General features: G+C 36.8%; 1 protein-coding gene and 1 long non-coding RNA gene across 2 annotated transcripts in view; one reads left to right on the forward strand and one right to left on the reverse strand.

Annotated features, from left to right (window-relative positions):
• Positions 1-19,241, reverse strand: part of LOC131053391 (probable LRR receptor-like serine/threonine-protein kinase At1g56130) — a 172,804-nt gene that overhangs the window by 41,255 nt on the left and 112,308 nt on the right. The window contains exons 12-13 of the mRNA XM_059214133.1: positions 14,199-14,270; positions 13,979-14,044 (exon numbers count right to left, since the gene is read on the reverse strand). Coding sequence (XP_059070116.1) covers positions 13,979-14,044; positions 14,199-14,270 — 138 coding nt within the window. The remainder of the gene's footprint in view (positions 1-13,978; positions 14,045-14,198; positions 14,271-19,241) is intronic.
• The window catches only part of LOC131859891 (uncharacterized), a 110,490-nt gene that overhangs the window by 39,089 nt on the left and 52,160 nt on the right, over positions 1-19,241 (forward strand). The gene's annotated exons all lie outside the window — the stretch shown is intronic.

Consider the following 19,241-nt stretch of genomic DNA (forward strand, 5'->3'; position numbering starts at 1 on the left):
TGCCATAGAAAGGGTAATGCTCGGCAAATGGAAGCATATCCAGCTAATGGATCAGATTCTGAAAATTTAGAACAGTAGATTGATTCGGAAGGAAGTGAGTATGAAGAGGCTCTGGAAGGACCTAAAAGTGATCAAGATGATAAGGGTATAGTTGCCCAACTCTCTAGCTTCCACAAGAATGAATCATTCAGAGTTCGAGGAGCATTGGGAGAGAATCGGCTTGTTGCTCTAATTGATACCGAAGCAACTCACAACTTCATTGATGCAAGGATTGTCGCCAAGAGAGGCCTTATCACTGATGATGTTGAAGACTTCAAGGTCATGGTAGCTGATGGATCAACCATTTGTTGTAAACGGATGGTGTCAAACATGTCAATGAAGCTTGGTAATTATGAAGTCAAGGATGACTTCTATGTTGTCAATATTGGAGGGATTAATGATGTGGTCCTTGGCATTTAGTGGCTGCGATCTCATGGTGAAATCACTCTTAACTTGCAAACCATGGAGTTAAAGTTCATGACTGAAGGAAAGAAGGTGGTTTTGTGAGGGATGTCTAATGGAGGCCCTCGGATTGTATCTCTGAAGAGGATGGAGAGGCTGATCCGTCATAACCAAGTAGAGTGGGCAGCAGAATGTTTGATAATGCCATCAAACCCATTAGAAGACAAGGGCATCTACAACACTGGCATTCAAGCTCTACTCACAAACAAGAGCAAGGTCTTGGGAAATCCGCCACTTAGAAGACCTCTTGAGTGTATGGTCATGCCATCCAACTCATTTGAACAAGAGAGAAGCTATCTTGAAGGCATTCAGGTTTTGATTTCAAAGTGGAGCAAGGTGTTTGAGACTCCACCCCCAGGTAGGCTGCCTAAGCATGGTACCGAACACATCATTGAGTTGGAAGAAGGTACTAAGCCTATCATGACTACTCCTTACCGTTACCCAAAGAAGTAGAAGGATGAGATTGAGAAAGCCATTAAGCAGCTTCTAGACATGGGTTACATTAGGCCAAGCAAGAGCCCTTTTGCTTCGGCAGTTGTATTGGTGAAAAAGAAGAATGGGACCATGCAAATGTGCGTGGATTACCGAGCCCTAAATTAGAAAACCATCAAGAATCGGTACCCCATTCTGAGGATTGATGAGCTACATGGTGTCGTGTACTTCTCCAAGATAGATCTCAAGTCGGGCTACCATCAAATCAGAATGAGGGCTTCTGATGTTGAGAAGACTGCTTTCAGATGCCACTTTGGGCATTTTGAATTTCTAGTCATGCCTTTTGGTTTAACTAATGCTCCAGCCACATTTCAGTCCTGCATGAACAGGATCTTTTAGAAGCAATTTAGAAAGTTTGTACTCATATTCTTTGATGACATCCTCATCTTTAGCAAGACTTGGAAGGAGCACTTACAACACTTGGATGAAATTCTTAGCATTTTGGAGTTTGACTCATTGTTTGCCAAAGAATCTAAGTGTGAGTTTGGAATGGAGTTGCTCTACTTGGGGCACATCATCAGTATAGAGGGCGTGGAGGTGGATCCAGAAAAGATTAGAGCTATCCTTGATTGGCCACCACCTAAGAACATAACTCACTTGAAAGGATTCTTGGGTCTATGTGATTTTTGCAGAAGGTTTGTGAAGGGTTATTCTCAATTGGCTGCCCCCCTCACAGATCTCACTAAGAAAGGAGTCTTTGAGTGGTCTACAAAGGCACCAACAATGTTTGATCAGTTTAAGGAGATCATGAGCTCCTGCCCGGTTTTGGCCTTACCAGATTTCACCAAGCCTTTTGAACTGCAATGTGATGCGTCAGGAGAAGGTGTTGGTGTAGTTCTTATGCAAGATAAGCATCCTATTGTCTTTGAAAGTAGAAATCTGAGAGGACCGGAAAGGCTATATTCAATTTATGACAAGGATATGCTTTCCATAATGCATGCCCTTGCGAAATTTAGGCAATATCTGCTGGGAAGTAGGTTCGTTGTTAAGACCTATCATAACAATCTTAAGCATTTCATGCACCAAAAAGATTTGAATGAAAGGCAGCAAAAGTGGGTTAGTAAGCTCCAGGCTTATGACTTCTCATTGAGTATGTCAAAGGGAAGAACAACATAGTGGTAGATGCACTTTCACGGAAACCCCATCTAAGCTCTATATGTGAGCTCAGTGCTAATTGGAGGGACCTATTGCTTGCTGATTATGCCAAAAATCAGTTTGCAACCAGCATTGTTGAAGGCACTTTTCATGGTGAAAAGTATAGTTTGGTTAATGGATTGATTTTGTATAAGGGAAGGATCCTTCTTCTACCTGAATCTAAGTTGAAGGAGAAGGTATTGCAAACTTTTCATAACATTCCTCTTGCTGATCACCAAGGTTTTTTTAAGACTTACAAGTAGATCCTAGAGAGATTCTCTTGGAAAGGGTTGAAGAGAGATGTCTTAAAGTACATTAGGGAATGCCATACTTGTCAAAAGAACAAGGACGAACACACAACACCCGCTAGTTTATTGCAGCCATTGCCAATTCCTAGTCAAAAATGGGAAAGTGTCTCTATGGATTTCATCACTGGGTTGCCGAAGGCTAGTGGGAAGGATTGTATCTATGTGGTGGTGGATAGATTAACAAAAAAAATTCATTTTTATGCCATCACCAACTCATTTACAACAACTCCTCATTTACAGCAGCTCAGGTTGCTGATTTGTTCTTCCATGACGTGTTTAGGCTACATGGGCTGCCTAAAAATATTGTGAGTGATAGGGACAGCAAGTTCCTAAGCTCCTTCTGGCAAGAGATTTTTAGATTGTGTGGTACTATGCTCACCCCAAGCATGAGTTACCATCCCCAGACATATGGACAAACAAAGATAGTAAATAAGTGGTTGGAAGGTTACTTGAGCAACTACGTTTCAGAGCAGCGGAAGGCATGGGTAAGATGGCTACATCTTGATGAATACTGCTATAATTCCACTTATCACATGTCCATCAGGATGTCACCTTTCATGGCACTATATGGTTATGAGGCCCCTGATTTTTCTATTTTGGTGTTTGGAGATGGCAAAGCACCTTAGGCTAGGGATATGGTTCAACAGTGTCAGGATATTTTGAAGGCATTGAAGGACAACCTCCAGATTGCACAGAATCAGCAGAAGTTGCATGCTGATCAGTACCATACTAAGCACTCATTTGAAGTTGATGATATGGTCTACTTGAGACTCCATCCCTTCAGACAGTCTACTCTCAAGAAGAGTGGAGTAGAAAAACTCAAGCCACGTTTTTATGGACCATTCAGGGTCATCAGGAGAGTGGGAGTTGTGGCTTATGAGTTGGAGCTACCAGCAAGTAGTCGAGTACATAATGTCTTCCACCTGTCATGCCTCAAAAAGGCGGTTGGGCACAATGTGATAGTCTCATCTGATTTGCCTAATTTGGATGAAAAGGGAGAATTGGTGCTAGTCCCTGAGGCCATCCTTGATGTCAGAGAACGATTGTTGAGGAGGACCATCAGAGAGTATTTGGTTAAGTGGAAAGACTTACCAATGGAGGATGCTACATGGGAGAATGAGGAGGTTTTACAGCATCCTGGCTTATGATTGCTTGTGGACAAGCAATTTTGGGAAGGGCGGATTGTAATGTCCCTTTTCTTGTGATGATGAATTCAGTGGTCCATTGGCATATTTCAAAGACCCGTAGGCTATGTGGAAAAGAGAATTAGGGTTTCCATATTCTTTGGAGTTTTGACCAAGCTTATCAGGGGTGGAATGTGAACTTATTATTTTTAGTAAGTTAGGGTTTGGTTGTCTGGATGGTGCAATGTTACTAAGCTCGCCAAGCTCTTTCTCTGGTTGTGAAGATCACATTTGTAGGAGCATTATTTCATGACTTACTATTTATAGTAAGTGGCAATTTGGGCATTCTATTTTTGGCAGTCCTAGATTTCATCTTGACCCAACACAGTTCAATCATCCTCATTGCTCAGCCTCATCCAGATTTTGTTGATAATCAGTACTCGAGTTATAAGCAATTTAATTAAATATTATTCCCTTATCTTAAGGTTTATTATTTAATTATTTTATTACTGATTAATGTTATGGGGAACTATGCAAAATATGATATTCTTCCTAAGTCATGTTTGGGCAAATTATTGATGATTAAAAGGACACTTTATTTTATACTTCAAAGTCATTTTATGCCAAAATCGTGGTCCTCTCTCCTAGGTGCAATTTTTGACTTGGGAAGTGAGCGCCATACTTGGGTCCACCTCGTGAAATGAAATGCAGTTTGAAAGAGGTGAATTTGGAGGCAATTTCATTTGAATTCCAGACTTGAAAAGCTATATATACAAGTGTTTGGCTCCTCATTTCTTTATCCAGAGAAAATATATCGTTATATTGTCGGAATGACTCTAGACTTCTTCGAGGGTAAAATCCTCCTAGATCTTTCTTTTCAGTTTCGAGTGTGAGAAATCACTCCTAGTTGTGGTTCGACTTTGTGATCTATTTGGTGATACTTGGGATTGCCTTGGGTATGTTTGTGAAGAGTTGTGTGCTGCTGCATGTTTTGGTGTTGCTGGTGTGTGTTGGTCGATAGTGTCATTTGTTCGTAGCTATCTACGTGTTGGGTGCATCGTTCTGGGTGAAGGCTCATTGGAAGCGTATCGGAGAGACAATAGTTCTCCTATATTTGCGTGGCATTTGGAGGACTCTCCAATTTATGGTTAAAAATCTAAATATTCAGCTAAATCGCCATTTCCAGATTTGCATTGGGTTGCGTGCATCACTTTTTCTACTCTCAAGTTGTTGTTTCAAGGTATTGAACTGATCGCCTATGTTATACTATTCAAATGCATTTGGTTTGGCATGATTTCATTCAGTTTTGAGAAAGTTACGAGAAGTTTAGTGGATTTGGGTGTGGCTGGTTCTGCTTTTTGTAGACTCTGATTTTAGAACAGCAAGTAGTGATTTTGTTGTGAGAATTTGATATTGAATACTTGAGTTATGTACTTAAATCTATCTTCACTCGCATATCTATCTTTGTAAGATTGCTTCAGTAGTACTGATCAATCATTCTAGTTGTATTTCCCACTGAACATGTGGAAGAGGATGGCTTAGCCACCTTCATGTTTTGTAATTCAGCTTTGTCCTCCCACTAAGTAACTGGTTGAGTGATATTGTCCTCCCGCTGAAATATGTGGTTGACTGAAAGTTTATATAAAAGTCCTCCCGCTGCATAAGCGATAGAGTGATTTGGTTTTGCTAATGCTCTTGTTACCTTGGCTGGTTTACCGCCAAGTTCTTGGTCTTCATCCCGCTAAAAAGTGGAAGGGGCTGGCTTGCCACTCATTATTGTACTTGCATTGTAATTTCTAGCAGATCAGTGAACTACCGAATCTCTTATCACCGTATTCTCACCTTCCCACATTGGGCTCTTGGTGATTAGAAAGTAGAAGGGTTACTTTCAGCAATATTGAGATTATATTTCCTAACTTTAACAGGTGCATTGTAATATTTGTTGCATTTAAAAACCAAAAAAATTAGTGGGAATATTACAAACTCCCCATTATGATCCATGACATTACAAGAAGCTTTCTCACAACGAGAAACAATACGTTTGAAATCTTCAACAAAATCAACTTTTATAGCTGGTTGGGTTCTTGAGGAAGAACAACAAGTTTAAAATTGAAAAGAACATATGAAATCAAGTTTCTAAAACCCATTTGCAAGTTTAAAAATGTTCACTTTTCATTCATTAAGGCAAAATCAGGTTTGTGAGAGCAAAAGACAAGTTTAAAATACATGTTAAAAGGAAATAAAACTCCTTTTACAAGTTTTAAGCAACTCAACAAAAGACAAGTAAAGGGAAAATAAAATTCCTTTTATAAGTCACATAAATAACTTAAAAATAAAACTTTTAATAGGGAAATAAAATCCCTATTGCAACTTAAAGTGACTTTATAAAACTTGTAATGGAAGAAAAAAATCCCTACCATAACTTCAAATAACTTAAGTGAAACTTTTTGAATAGATTACAAGTTTTATTTTAACTTTATAATTTAAAGTTCACTTGTAATATGTTTTAAAAGTTCCTACAATGACTAAAAAAGCCAAAAAGCAACAAAGGGGAAATAGAAAGTAAGTTACAAGTTCTATTTTTCATAAAGTGTACTTGAAATTAACTTAGAATTTCCCTACAATACTAAAACAAAGGGAAAATTAAAACTTGCAACTTAAGGAAAATTTCCCACCTGCAGTCAGGGAGAAAAAACCTGAAATTGAGGGAAAAACATAGCAAACGAACTCGAAACACGATGAAATTCAAATCGTGGTTTGAGGATGGAATGAGGATTAGTCCAGTCTAGGGGTAGAGAAAAATTGTACCTCAGGAGGTGTTCCATAGAGAAATTTTCATTTTTTGACAAAAATTTCTATGTAATAGCCCATATTTTTGAAAAGAAAAATGACGACAACAAGATGAAGACATTGGAGGAGAGGGTATCGGTCCTGGCACGTCAAGTGGAGTAAAAGGATAAAGATCTGATGGAGGCAGCTCTCATGGTGAAGACAACTCATGAACACCAGTTGGTTGCTGAGAGGAACCTACGGCTCCGTACGGAGCAACTTTAGCAGTCTCGGCAGCAGGTTTTAGCTTCTACCACCCCAAGGACGTCTTCTCATCCCTCTCAGTCTTAGTTTTTAGTTTTGACCAGCTCACATTTTGTCTTCGTCATCTAGAAGTCGACTTCTTTTTGGGGGGGCTGATGTTAGGCGGCAATTATGATAATACTTATAATTCTGCTAGTTATGTTTAGTAATATTTTGGTTGTGTAATAAGTCAGTTGTTGGTCCCCATAGGGGTTAGTCGATAGTTGTGACATTTGGTATCTCTGTCAACCGTCAGGTCCTATATAGTGCAATGTAAGGGAACCACAGCAACAATGATGATGTACTAGTTTTGGAATGCAATAAAGAAAACATCTTTCTGCCATATTGTTGTGACTGTGACTGTTAATTTATGTTTTGAATATAATTGAAGTTGTTGGTTATATATTCTGTGTATACTTCTTGTTTATTCCGTGAACTTGAACAACTCACCACAGGGAGTAAACAGTGAAATCGTTTCATGTTGTGTTTTGTGTGAGTTGCATTTCCTATATTTTTCCCTGATGTTGGAGAAATATAAGCACTAGAGTAAGTCAATTCATGGATCTTGAAAGGGTTTGTTGGAGGATCCAGAAAACAACACAAGCTGTACAGATGGTGGGGGTTTCTGTTCATGTGAAGGTTTGTGGTAAGCTTGTTTAAAACCATGTGAGGAGAGAGCCTTTCTTTGGATCAAGATCATGAGTCAGTTGGACATGCCACAAAGGTGTGCATACTACAAATGGAAGGTGTGATTTCTTACCATGTTCACACTAAGGGGGGAATGTTGGAAATTAGTGTTCACATCAATATTTAGATTAGATATAAAGTTGTTGACAAACAACTTTGTATTATTGTTAGACTATTATATTGTTAGTATGTTTTGTTCTATGAGAGATTGTAAGGAAGTGAGTTGTTAGAACAACTCGTATAATTAGGGAGAGGTTTCCTATAATGTAGGAAGTAAAAATCCTATATATATGTAAATGCATTGAATGATGAAGGATGTACTATTTTGTTTTTAATTATTTTGGCTTTCGTCTCTGCCCATATTTCTAATAAACTTAATGTCTTTTGAAGCATTGAGAAACGATAGGTTGGTATAGAATTAGATCACGGATATTACACAATGCATTAGACCCAATAAACAATACACCTCTTCTTGTTAGCTCTACTATCAAACTAGATAGATAAATTTTCTAATGAGAATATTCATATGCTTAATATGAGAGGAAGCAACAAGTCAACGTGAAGAAAAGTTAATAGTAAGAATTCTTTTAGGCAAACTTGAAATCTTCCTACCAAGGAAAGTAGATTACCTTACCATTTTGAAATTTTAGTACTTACTTTATTCAAAACCTACTCCCACATGGTTTTTATAGAAGGATTTAAAGAAAATAGTATACCTACATATAATCATATAAGGACCATAAATAACCAATCCCTTATCCAAAATCCATTTAGGGTAAATAATATTCCATCTAAAAATGCTAGACATGTAAACAAACTTAGAATCAAAATCACTACAATACAACTCCAATATATCATCCAACACTTTTAAATCCTCTTCATCCAATTTAGCAAAAATTAAAGTAATATTAAATTGAAGCTCAATGACAAAATCAGCAGAAGAAAAAGTCAACTTATAATAGGTAATTTATGTTTGCCCCCAAAATCTGCGTGTGGACTCCCATTGAAAATCACGTTCTTTTGTTCTAATTTTTTTTCAGAAATATCGTGCGTCAATATTTTTGTGCTCACACAACCTAGGTTCTTCATCTCCCACCATGCGTAGTTGTTTTCCTTTTCATGCGTTTTCTCTATTCATTTTCACAAGGGTTTTTTGGGGGAGTATTTTGGTCGGGACTGAGAATTTATGGAGTTTTCTCTGTCTACCCACGTTTTTTTGTGTTTTCTTGTGATGACTCTCTATTTGTTTACGACGAAAGTTTGTTGGCAACGGATTTTCAAGGGCACGTTTGCTGCAAGAAGTGCCAATTTTTTTGCCAAGTCCTCTGCAAAAATCGAGACCTTGTTTCACGTTTTCTGGTGTTTTCTAGGCTCGCAAATTTACTTCCAGTCATTTTTTCCTGGTTCAATGGCTCTACATGGCATCTGTGTGTATTTCTCTATATAATGGCCCTCAAATTTGTGCCTTCTTTTTGTATTTCTATGCATTTGTTTCATAAAACAATGCCTAGGGTTTTTTTGAAAGGGTTTGTTCTAACTTGTGACATGGACCCAACCTAAGACATAAGACATGTATCTCGGGATTTGTGCATCTAAAACCTGACCTAGGGCTTCAAACCTATGTATCTCAAGATTTGTGCATCAAAAGTCCGACCTAGGGCTTCAAAATTGTTTTCAGTGTCATGGGATCCACATGTCAGAGTTATTTTGTGCCTTGAAATTCGTGCTTCAAAATCTCTTTGTTTTCTATGCATTGGGATCAGTGCCTTGGTTTTGTGCTCTTAATTGTTGATTGTTTTTTACCAGCCCATCAAATCTTTAATTTACCTTGTTTTTTGTGCCTCGAAAAGCATGAACAATGGCCTCTTTGACGAGCATTATGTTGGAACATAGTCAAAAGTTCAATGGCCACAACTAAAACTTCCTAAAGTGACTAAGATGAACATTAAAGAAACATTACAATATTTTAATACCAACAAGCTTCATCTGCCCTTCTTTTGCAGCCACCTCCCTTGCAATATCCTCCCCATATTTCCTCCTTTCTGTCTTCAACTCTTACTCATGAAGATCAAACTCTTCTTACCAACTCTTCTTGTTGTAGATCAAACTCTTCCTACCAACTATTCCTACTGAAGATCAAGCCAACTCTTCCTGCTGTAGATCAAACTCTTGTTGCCTTTTGATGTCATTTAGCTACTTGGTGAAGTTTAGCATAACATTTTCAGTATTTTGAGGTTGAATTTGTAAGCAAGCATGCTGATTTGGAGAAAAATAGCCTTCTTGGGGTTGGCTTTGAGCATATATTGGTTTCCAAGAAGGTTGAGAAGGGGTAGGTGGGCGGTAAACATATTGAGCTTGCTGATAACTTTCTGCTAATGAGTTATTTTGGCTAAGAGCAGCAGCTTGTTCAGCTTGATATGGCAAGAAAGAAGGAAAATGGATAACATTTTCATGATATGAAGGATGATAGGACATATCTCCATGAAATAAAGACATAATGAAGTGTTCACGTAAGCTGGAAAATCGTGAAATTTATATATAGGCAAGAATAACCAGGTCTGATTTTTTTACATACCAGAACTTTCGTCTGCTTGAAACCAGTAGATAGTCTTTCCAAAGTTGTGAGGCATGTTGTATATTTACTTCCAAAGGCAGAAATCATTGATATACACACCAAATATCAGTTATATATGGAAGAGTTAGGAATTGAAACAATCCAAACTGTCCCACCGGGCATGCCAGAAACCTAAGTCACAGGGTTCGAGTTCGAGTTTGAGTTCGGCAGCTATGGAGTTTGGGTGAAGTTCGGCAAGGGCAAAAATTTTGGAAAAAAAATTCGGCATCAAATTCGCCTTATATAAATAAAAATTTAAAATATTAGTAATATATCCAACAAATTATCAATATACTTAAGATTACAGAATAGATTCAAAATCATTATAGAAAGATGCAACATTCTTAATATAAACCATAGGACCATGTCATATCACGATTGTCAAGTTTTTTTTATCAAAAAGATACAATCAAAAGTCGAGACTTCAGAACTTCAAAAAAGCTACAAGTCATCAAGACTACGAAGATGTTTTTAGTCAAAAAGGTATAATCAAAATTCAAGACTATAGAGCTTCAAAAAAGTTCCAAGTCGTCAAGAGCACATGCCTAAGATGTTGTTGTAGCATCATCATCATCAGTATCACTGCCCAATTCATCATCCACAAAGTCAGCCTCAAGCTCATCGACAACTCCAGTTACCATGTCTTCTGAAATTTGTTGTTGTGAAGAAGATGTGGAGTCATTTGCTGATCCATTCATGAACAATTTTAAATTACTTTGAATGTAGACAAGATCTCCTAACTTTCCGGACAACAACTTGTTCCTCTTTTTGGAATGGATGTGGTCAAAACAACTCCAGTTCCTCTCGCAAACTGATGAACTTGCTCCTTGACTCAATATTCAAATGGCAAAGCATTGTAGTTCAGGATTTTGTGCTCCATAGCTTATCCACCATCTATAGCCAGGTACCTCATCTTGTGTCCTATCATCTTGGGCTGCTTCTATTCCAAACAACCCTTCTGCTCTCTTGTATTTCCAACATTGGTCTCTAATTAGACTTGCAATTATTCTATCTCGTTCAAACCTACTAATGGCTTCATAAAACCCTGGCATGATTTCAAGATCACCTTGTCTATCAATATGAAATAACTTAGGCTCCAAATAGCATGCTGCTGCATACAAAGGTGTGTGCATCATCTTCCATCTGGAATCAACTGTCTCCCAAATCTCCATGCACTTTGCTTCTACATTATTTAGTGCTCGCTGAATAGATTTCTTACAACGGTCCATGCTTTCATAAAGCATGCCAAGGCAAGGAGTGTCACCATCCACCATACGAAGAACATCAACAATTGGTCCACATATATTTAAAACTTTTGCTCCACTTTCCCAAAACTTGCTACTCAAAATGATTTGCTCTGTGTTCTTCCCCTTAGCACTTTTAGAAAGTGTTGAACTTTCCCACTCATTGGAACAAGCAACCAATCTCAAAGCTACTTTCTCTTCAATCACTGTTTTCAAAGTGATATAAAATGAAGCAAACCTTGTGTCACAAGGCCTCAACAACTCCCTAAATGCATGTTGCCTGTATAGACTCAATGTGAGACAGTGGTTTCTAATGAAATTTGCAACTGCTCTCCCTCTATGGATTGCTTCATGTATCCATGGGAATTTTGCCAAGTCATGAAGCAGAAAATCTAGACAATGGTCTGCACATGGGCTCCAATATATCTGTGGGTACTTCTCTACAATCATCTTCCCAGCACCCACACAATTCGCTGCACTAACAATAACCACTTGAACCACATTTTCCACCTTCAAGAATGGCTTCATCTAGTATCTAAAAAATATATTTTGAAGTTTTCTTCTGGTTCATGGTGTCATTCACTTTCAAGAAGACAACACCTTCAAGGTAAGCTACTAAAACATTAATCAATGGCCTTTGACATATATCTAACCATCCATCACTCAATATGGTGCAACCTGTTACTTTCCAAGAAGCTTTGACCTCAGATAACTTTTATGTTACTCTATCTTTTGACCTCTCTAAAGACTTGTTCTAAAAGCCTCTGAAGTTGGAGGTGTGTACCCTTTGCCAAACTTTGCAACTTTCTGAATTGCATTTCGGAAATGAGGATTTCTTGCCACATTGAATGGAATAGCACTTGTATAAAACAAATCAGCCAATGCATCATCCACTTGTTGTTTCTCTACCGGTTTCCAAAAGCTTTTCAATGTTCCACTTCCTACTGATGCACCTGTGGCCTTGGGTAAACTAGAAGAGACCTTGGGTAAACAAGAAGAGGAAGAGATAGATGTGAACATGGACACATCCTCTTGAATTCTTTGTTTTTTTTTGTGTCGTCTTGATCATTCCTACAACTGAAGAGGATTGTTCTCTTTCTAAAGCAGCTCTCATTTCTGCAGTCACTTTTGGACATGCAGTAACACCTCCTCCTACACCCACACTGATTCCAAGTAAGTGGTCTCTTGCCCTTGTTAAACTTCCTTTGAAAGGTTTCTTGCATTCCTTACAAAAGAGTTCATTACCATCACATGTCACATATTTCCATACTAGAGAATCTGATTTTTTAGGAGGCATTTTATTACAATCTGTATTTTTCAAAAGAAAAACAATATTTAGTATTTAAATTATTTACATTCCATTTAAAAAACATCAAAACTAAATATATGAAATTTTTACTTTTGACTCTAAAAAGGAAAAGTAATATTAAATTACATTTCAATAAGCATAAAACAAAATTATATCAATTTTTATTATTACATCTTAAAATATCTTCTAAATCATGTTTTATCTTTTTATGTAAAACATAAAACATATAAAATATAAAACATCTATTTAAAATATAAATTAGAAAACATAAAATTTAAAATATGAATTATTATAAAATATAAAACATAAAATATAAAATTTATCTTAATATCTAATAAAACATAAAAATATAAAAACATTTATATAAAAGATTATCTAAAATTTATCTTGTTAGCTATTCTGAAAAAATTTAATTGTTACCTATTCTGATAAATAAGTTTTTTAAAATATATCAAAATTTAATAATTATGTATTCTAGAAAAAAAACAAAGAAAAAAAATGGCGAGGAAATAAAAATGGCAAAGGAAATTAAAAAATGGCGGATGTATGATGGCCTACCTGGGCAAGTCGGGAGACCTAGGTTGGGAGCTCCATTGGCATGAACACGGCGCGAACACGCACAACAAAATATGGCACGAACAACAAAACTATGCAGGCGAAAACATGAACTTCTACAAACATGAACAGAATATACGATGGCCTAGGCCCTAGTTTCACACCTTTGTGCAAACACGAATAGCATAAAAAATGTTGAAAACCCTACTCATGGAGAACTGATATATTTTTTAGACGAACTCCTCATCATATTTATAAAAAAAAAGTCAGAAACCCTAAAAAGCGCCCGAAAAAAATGAAAAATGGGACACTAACATGGAAGCCCTCCGAACTTTAGGCGTTTTTTGATGATTTTTTTGAAATTTTTATGGGTTCGCCGAATTCTAAAACCCCAAAGCTAGAAGTTCGGCGAACCCTGTGACTTTGCCAAAAACTATGTATCAATGGATAGCTAAGGGAAGCATTCAGTAAGGGTGCATATCCATGTGATAACAGGGACACTATAAAAGACTAATTTCAACTAAATTCTATTATAGTTAGGTCAAGCTTCTTGGATATACCTAGCCATATTGTTGAAGCTTATATTGTTTTGAGTGCAAACATTATATTCTCCAATTGAAATTGAAGTAGTGGCCAATCATCAGACCAACAAGCTTTTCCCCCAATGAAGATTCAACATTACACATGTGCATATGCTACTTTTCCCAAAATGCCATTATAGATCTTCTTGTGGTAGGGGCATTCCAATGCATGCTAATTTTTCTTAAGTGTAAGCATCTTGAGACATGTACATCAGTTAGTCAATGAGAACATGCATGCATATTACATGCACTAATTTACAAAAATGTCATGTATTTGTGCAGTGAACTAACTTATGAGTTTGCAGAGTATCCATGCACATATTTTTGTGTTTTGAGAGAGAGAGAGAGAGATCTTACAAATATGTAAGATTTGAACTCATTTGTGAAGGAAGCATCCCAGATAGATTATTATTCCCAAGAAATCTGCAATTGGTGCAATATGAGTTGTGTTCAAACATGTCCATATAATTAACTACTATAATGAGACTAGTAAGATAATTTTGGAATGCACATACCTATTAATATATTTATGATTGAACTAAATATATATATATATTTTTTAAGGAAATTTACTCACAAGAAATTCAAAGAGCTCAAATTTTGAAGTGAAGTAAGAAACTCTCCTGTAAAATTATTAAAGCTCAAGTCCCTGACAAAAAGTAAATATAGACAAATAAGATCATTCGTGAGACACATCAAATATGTATCATTTCTGGCCCTTGAAGCTTTGCATATAAACATTATTGCTTATTGAATACCATAAAATCAATCAGTCACAAGATATTCTAATTAAGAGTCAGGATGCATCATGGACCACCTAATTGCTAAAAGAATTTATCAGAACCATAAATGACAAGTGATGTATATACAAATTGAGAGGAGAATTCTTTTAATTATAACTAACAAAATACCTTTAAAAAGAACTTGTTAATAAAAAAGAATAGAATGGAACTAGTTCTCCAAATTTGAGTTGAGTACTATAATCTTATATAATTGACCAAAAGAAATTCAAGTTCTGTGAAATTTCAAACCATCTATAACACACAATTTGATGCATTAATTATTCTGCACATGTTTTCCATGACTACAATTAAATAAAGTGGAAACACGTAGAAGCATAAGAGAGGCTTCTTTCATATGTACAATGTAATAATGTCAAGTCATCTATAACACACAATTCGATGCTTTAAGTTATTCTGCACATGTTTTCTATGACTATAAATAAATAAAGTGGAAATACAAAGAAGCATAAGAGAGGCTTCTTTGATATGCACAATGTAACAAGATCATATTAGTTAGCTGTAGATAATTTTTCTTCAATTTAGGAATCAACTTCTCTTTAGCAATATAATAGCTAGGGAATGAAAAAAACTGAGATCTGAATGCTAGGTAAATAACAAGTATGTTGATGTTACACGAAGGAAGAAATACCCAAGGTGTTTTTTAAGATATAAGGGATGTATGCCAATGATGTATTGACAAGATCAAGGATGTGGTGTGTTACAAACATCTCAACTTTCATATGAATGGAAGTTTATTTAACTTAACATTGATAAATCTTATCTTTTTGATACAACATGAAGTTAAGGAGATGGCTTCTAACATATGTGTCAACTGCCCACCAATCAAATATTGAGCTTGAGGTTTTCTTACTAGCCTAAACAAGGCATTCAAAATTATTGAGTTCTGGCAAATGAAGAAAACATTTTCTCCATTTTTTTGTTGTAATTTTTACTTCTTTGATTGGGAAACTGAGCTTGAGGTTTTCTTAACAAAAATGACCATTCATAAATTATGTCAACTATATTACAAATGGAAAATAATGAGCCTTCATTTAATGACATATCATTTATAATAAGACAACCTATGATTTATGTGTCAACTAGTCTTTGATCATAGACTGGAGTTAACATTTATTTATGATATACATGAGGCATTCAAAAATATTTTCAGATCCAATACAAATGGAAAACTACCTATCTTTCATTTTTATCAAGCATGATTCTTACTTCTTTGATTGCACTAATACCTTGGACGGAAGAAATTAGATTTAACCTTCACTTTGACAATTTGAAATAACTTTCTTATGTCTAACACTTTCCTCATCATTCATATTGCCTCCCTTGGTCACTAGCTTGTATTGTCTCATATCAATAAAGGAAAATGATGATTGGTGCAAGCTTTATCAATCAGTTGTTAGGGTTAAGAATTTTCTAGCACCTTAACACATTCATTAAAAAAATCTCTCAACTAACATAAATTTCCATGGGGATGCATCCACTGGAATTTGGAAACCATCCCCAACATCATCCCGGGGACTTGGGAACTTGAAGGGATGTCTCATTTTTTAAAGAATTGGACAATCTAATCTATTTGGTACAAAAAAATGGAAACAATACACTTTAGGGAAAAAACTAAATATTCTAAAAAGCTAAAGGAGGTAGGATTGTCATTAAAAATTATTTACTTTAAAAAATATCTGCTCCTTTTAGCTTGTTTAATTAATATCCACCCCATTCCCTTGTCAATTTAAGGAAATGCTTTCAAGCCTATAAATTGAGTTCCCATGCCCCAACATCCCCCTTATAGCATACACCCTTATTTTTTTTGAAAATATTTCAATTGGAAATGAGATATAATCAACTTCCCGCCTACTTTATGTTCATCTATATCTCAAAACGGGTAAGGTCAGAGCATACGATGTTCAAGATTACAATTAAATTGAAATATAGCAACTAAAATGAAAGCACTAGGCAACAAGCCAAACAATACCACTTATTCAATAGAGTGCATTTACAATACATGAAATTAAAATAAGCATCTTCCACTTATCCAGTGGTGAGCGAAGGGGCAAGTCCTCTTATTCAACGGGAAAGGCTATGGGAACTTCCACTTACTCAGTGGGAAAGCTTATACAATATTGAAATGTTTAAAACAAGCTTCTTGTAGTCAACAAGTAATTAAATAAAATAAATGTAATTAAGTTTTTGTCCTTGACACTTGTTGGTTAATTGACAGTTATCGAGAGCTGGCATTCTCAACCAACGTTGTCCTGCCTATATATTTCATATTGTACATGTAGTCAAGGACTGCTCATATGATATCCTATACACATTGCATATCTGATGAATGAGAATAAAGCTATATCTTTCTGGAATATGTTTGCAATTAATATGTTATTAGGTTCTATTATTCTATTACTTTTGTTTACTTTGTAAATCTATCAAGTAGAATATGCAAGTAAACATTTGGTGCTATTGCTGATTCCAACTTTGGCATAATATAACATATGGATGGGAATCATGGCAATCTAATGGGATAGCTTGTTGACAAACTAGTACAAGTCAATGAAGAATGAGAAGACCAACTTAGGACTTGGTAAACTCTTGGGATATCTCGTTAAGGGAATATGTGAGGAGGGAAGCTCTCATGAAAGAGGTCCTTCAAGATGCCATTTTTAGTGAAGTTCATGAGGAATGGTTCTAAAGAACATGTGAGATATTGCAAGATGTGTGAACCATATGGATAGCGAGTGGTCAAAAAAACAAAGACTATTGGCTAAGAATGTTTCTAGCGACGCTACGAGGTATAGCCATAGATTGGTTCACGAAACTTAACGAAAAATCTACAACCTCACAAGATGCACTGAAGAAAGCTATTGAGGTAGAGTTTAAACTATTGTGGGATGACAAAAAGATCGTGGTAGAGATCTATAATACCAAATAGGGAAATATGAGAATGTACAAGCTTACAATCGTAGGCTCAAGGAATTGTTGGTGAAGTTGTAGAATCAGTCGGCCAAGAAGCTTACCTTAAATAACATGACCAAGAAGCTTACCTTCGCTCATGCCAAACATACACTTCTTGGGATTTAGAGATATCCTGAACTGGCAACAGCGCTGAAAAACTTTTCGCAGATCATTCACATGTTCTTCTCTTTGCTTGGAGAAAACCGTTAAGTCATCCATATAGATAATGATGCACTGGCCTACAAGGTCCTTAAAGGCGATGTCCATGGCATGCTGAAATGTGGCCCCTGCGTTGATCAAACCAAAAGGCATCCTTCTATAAGCAAACACTCCCCACTTGGTGGTGAATGCGGTCTTTAGCCGATCTTCATACTCGACCATTACCTGGTTGTACCCGGAATATCTGTCTAGAAAAGACATCATCTGGGATCCATTGACCATCTACAGGACTTCATCAAGTGAAGGTAGCGGGTAGTTATCCTTCTCTGATGCTCTATTCAAGTTGCGGAAGTCGACACACAATCTGATTTCACCGCTCTTTTTCCTTACGGGAACTAAGTTGGCGACCCAGGTAGAATGTCGTACTGGAAAGATAATGCGAGCAGCCAGTAACTTTTTTACTTCTTGATAGATCAAAGGCTCGAGGAGGGCATTAACTGGCCGTTGTCTTTGTCTGAAAGGTTTTGAGTTGGGCTTGTTATTACTGAAGTATCATAAGTCTTAAGATTCTCATACCCCCAAGCGATGATATCTGGGAATTCTCTCATGTTCTTGAGAATTCCGTCTCTTTCCTGAGATGTACATACTTTGCCAATCAGCACATTCTTCTAATTTTCTTGTGTGCCAATGTTGATCTTATTGCAGGTGCCTCCTCTAGAAGTACCTTCCTTGCAGGGTTTGAGCTGGTCCCAGTCGAAGATCCTTTCAAGCTGCACCATACCTCTGGGAATGGTGTTTGTCTTAAGATTCAAGACTTCTTCGATGTCGATCTCGGCTTCCTGAGGTTCTTCTTCATCAATAATCTGTGTTGCAAACACATCAGAGCTTGTGATGAAGTCAATGATGTGCCTATCATCATCAAACACCTGAAAATTAGTGACATTGTCCAAAATGGATGGGACTGATGTCAACTCCACTGTGAATTTTTTCAAACTTTGCATAGACAGGGGCTCCAGCAAACTTGTGGCCTGTGCCAATGAATCAGCAACCTGATTCTGTGATCAGAAGATGGCCTTGATGTTGAAAGCATCAAAACTCTCGATTATATCCCACACCCAGTTGCGATAGATGCTGAGTCTCTTATCATGGCATGTGTATTGTTTTCAAACTTGCCAGACTACCACCTCTAAATCTTCGAAACATTGTAGGATCTGAGCTCCCTTCTTGAAGGCTAGCAGCAAACCATGAATCAAAGATTCATACTCTGCTATGTTGTTAGTACAGTGAAATTGTAGTCGGTAGGAGGCCAAATAGGTTTCACCAGTAGGACTTATAAGTTCTACCCCTGGTCCAGCTCCTCGCTTGGATTTTGAACCATCAAACTTTAATGTCCAAGTCTGATTTAGGCTGATAACCTTACTGGTTGCAATTGTTGGGCTCATCATTTCATTCTTTTCTTGCTCAGGGGGCCTCTTTTCAGGAATCTCGGGGGAAGCGATATCTTCTTGCCTAAGAGTATGGGCTTCCAACACCTCTGAATGTCTCTTCCATACTTGATTTAATGCTATTCTGCATAATGAACATGTCATTTCTGAATGGGCAGCATGGTGAACTCTGCACCAGTTGGGTAAAAGTCCTTAATAGAATCCTAGGGGTCTAGATGCTGCATTTGCCCTGCGTACTTGCAGAAAAAGTTTTTAAAACTGTCGAAC

Source organism: Cryptomeria japonica, chromosome 11 (assembly GCF_030272615.1).
Source record: "Cryptomeria japonica chromosome 11, Sugi_1.0, whole genome shotgun sequence".
Taxonomy (NCBI): domain Eukaryota; kingdom Viridiplantae; phylum Streptophyta; class Pinopsida; order Cupressales; family Cupressaceae; genus Cryptomeria; species Cryptomeria japonica.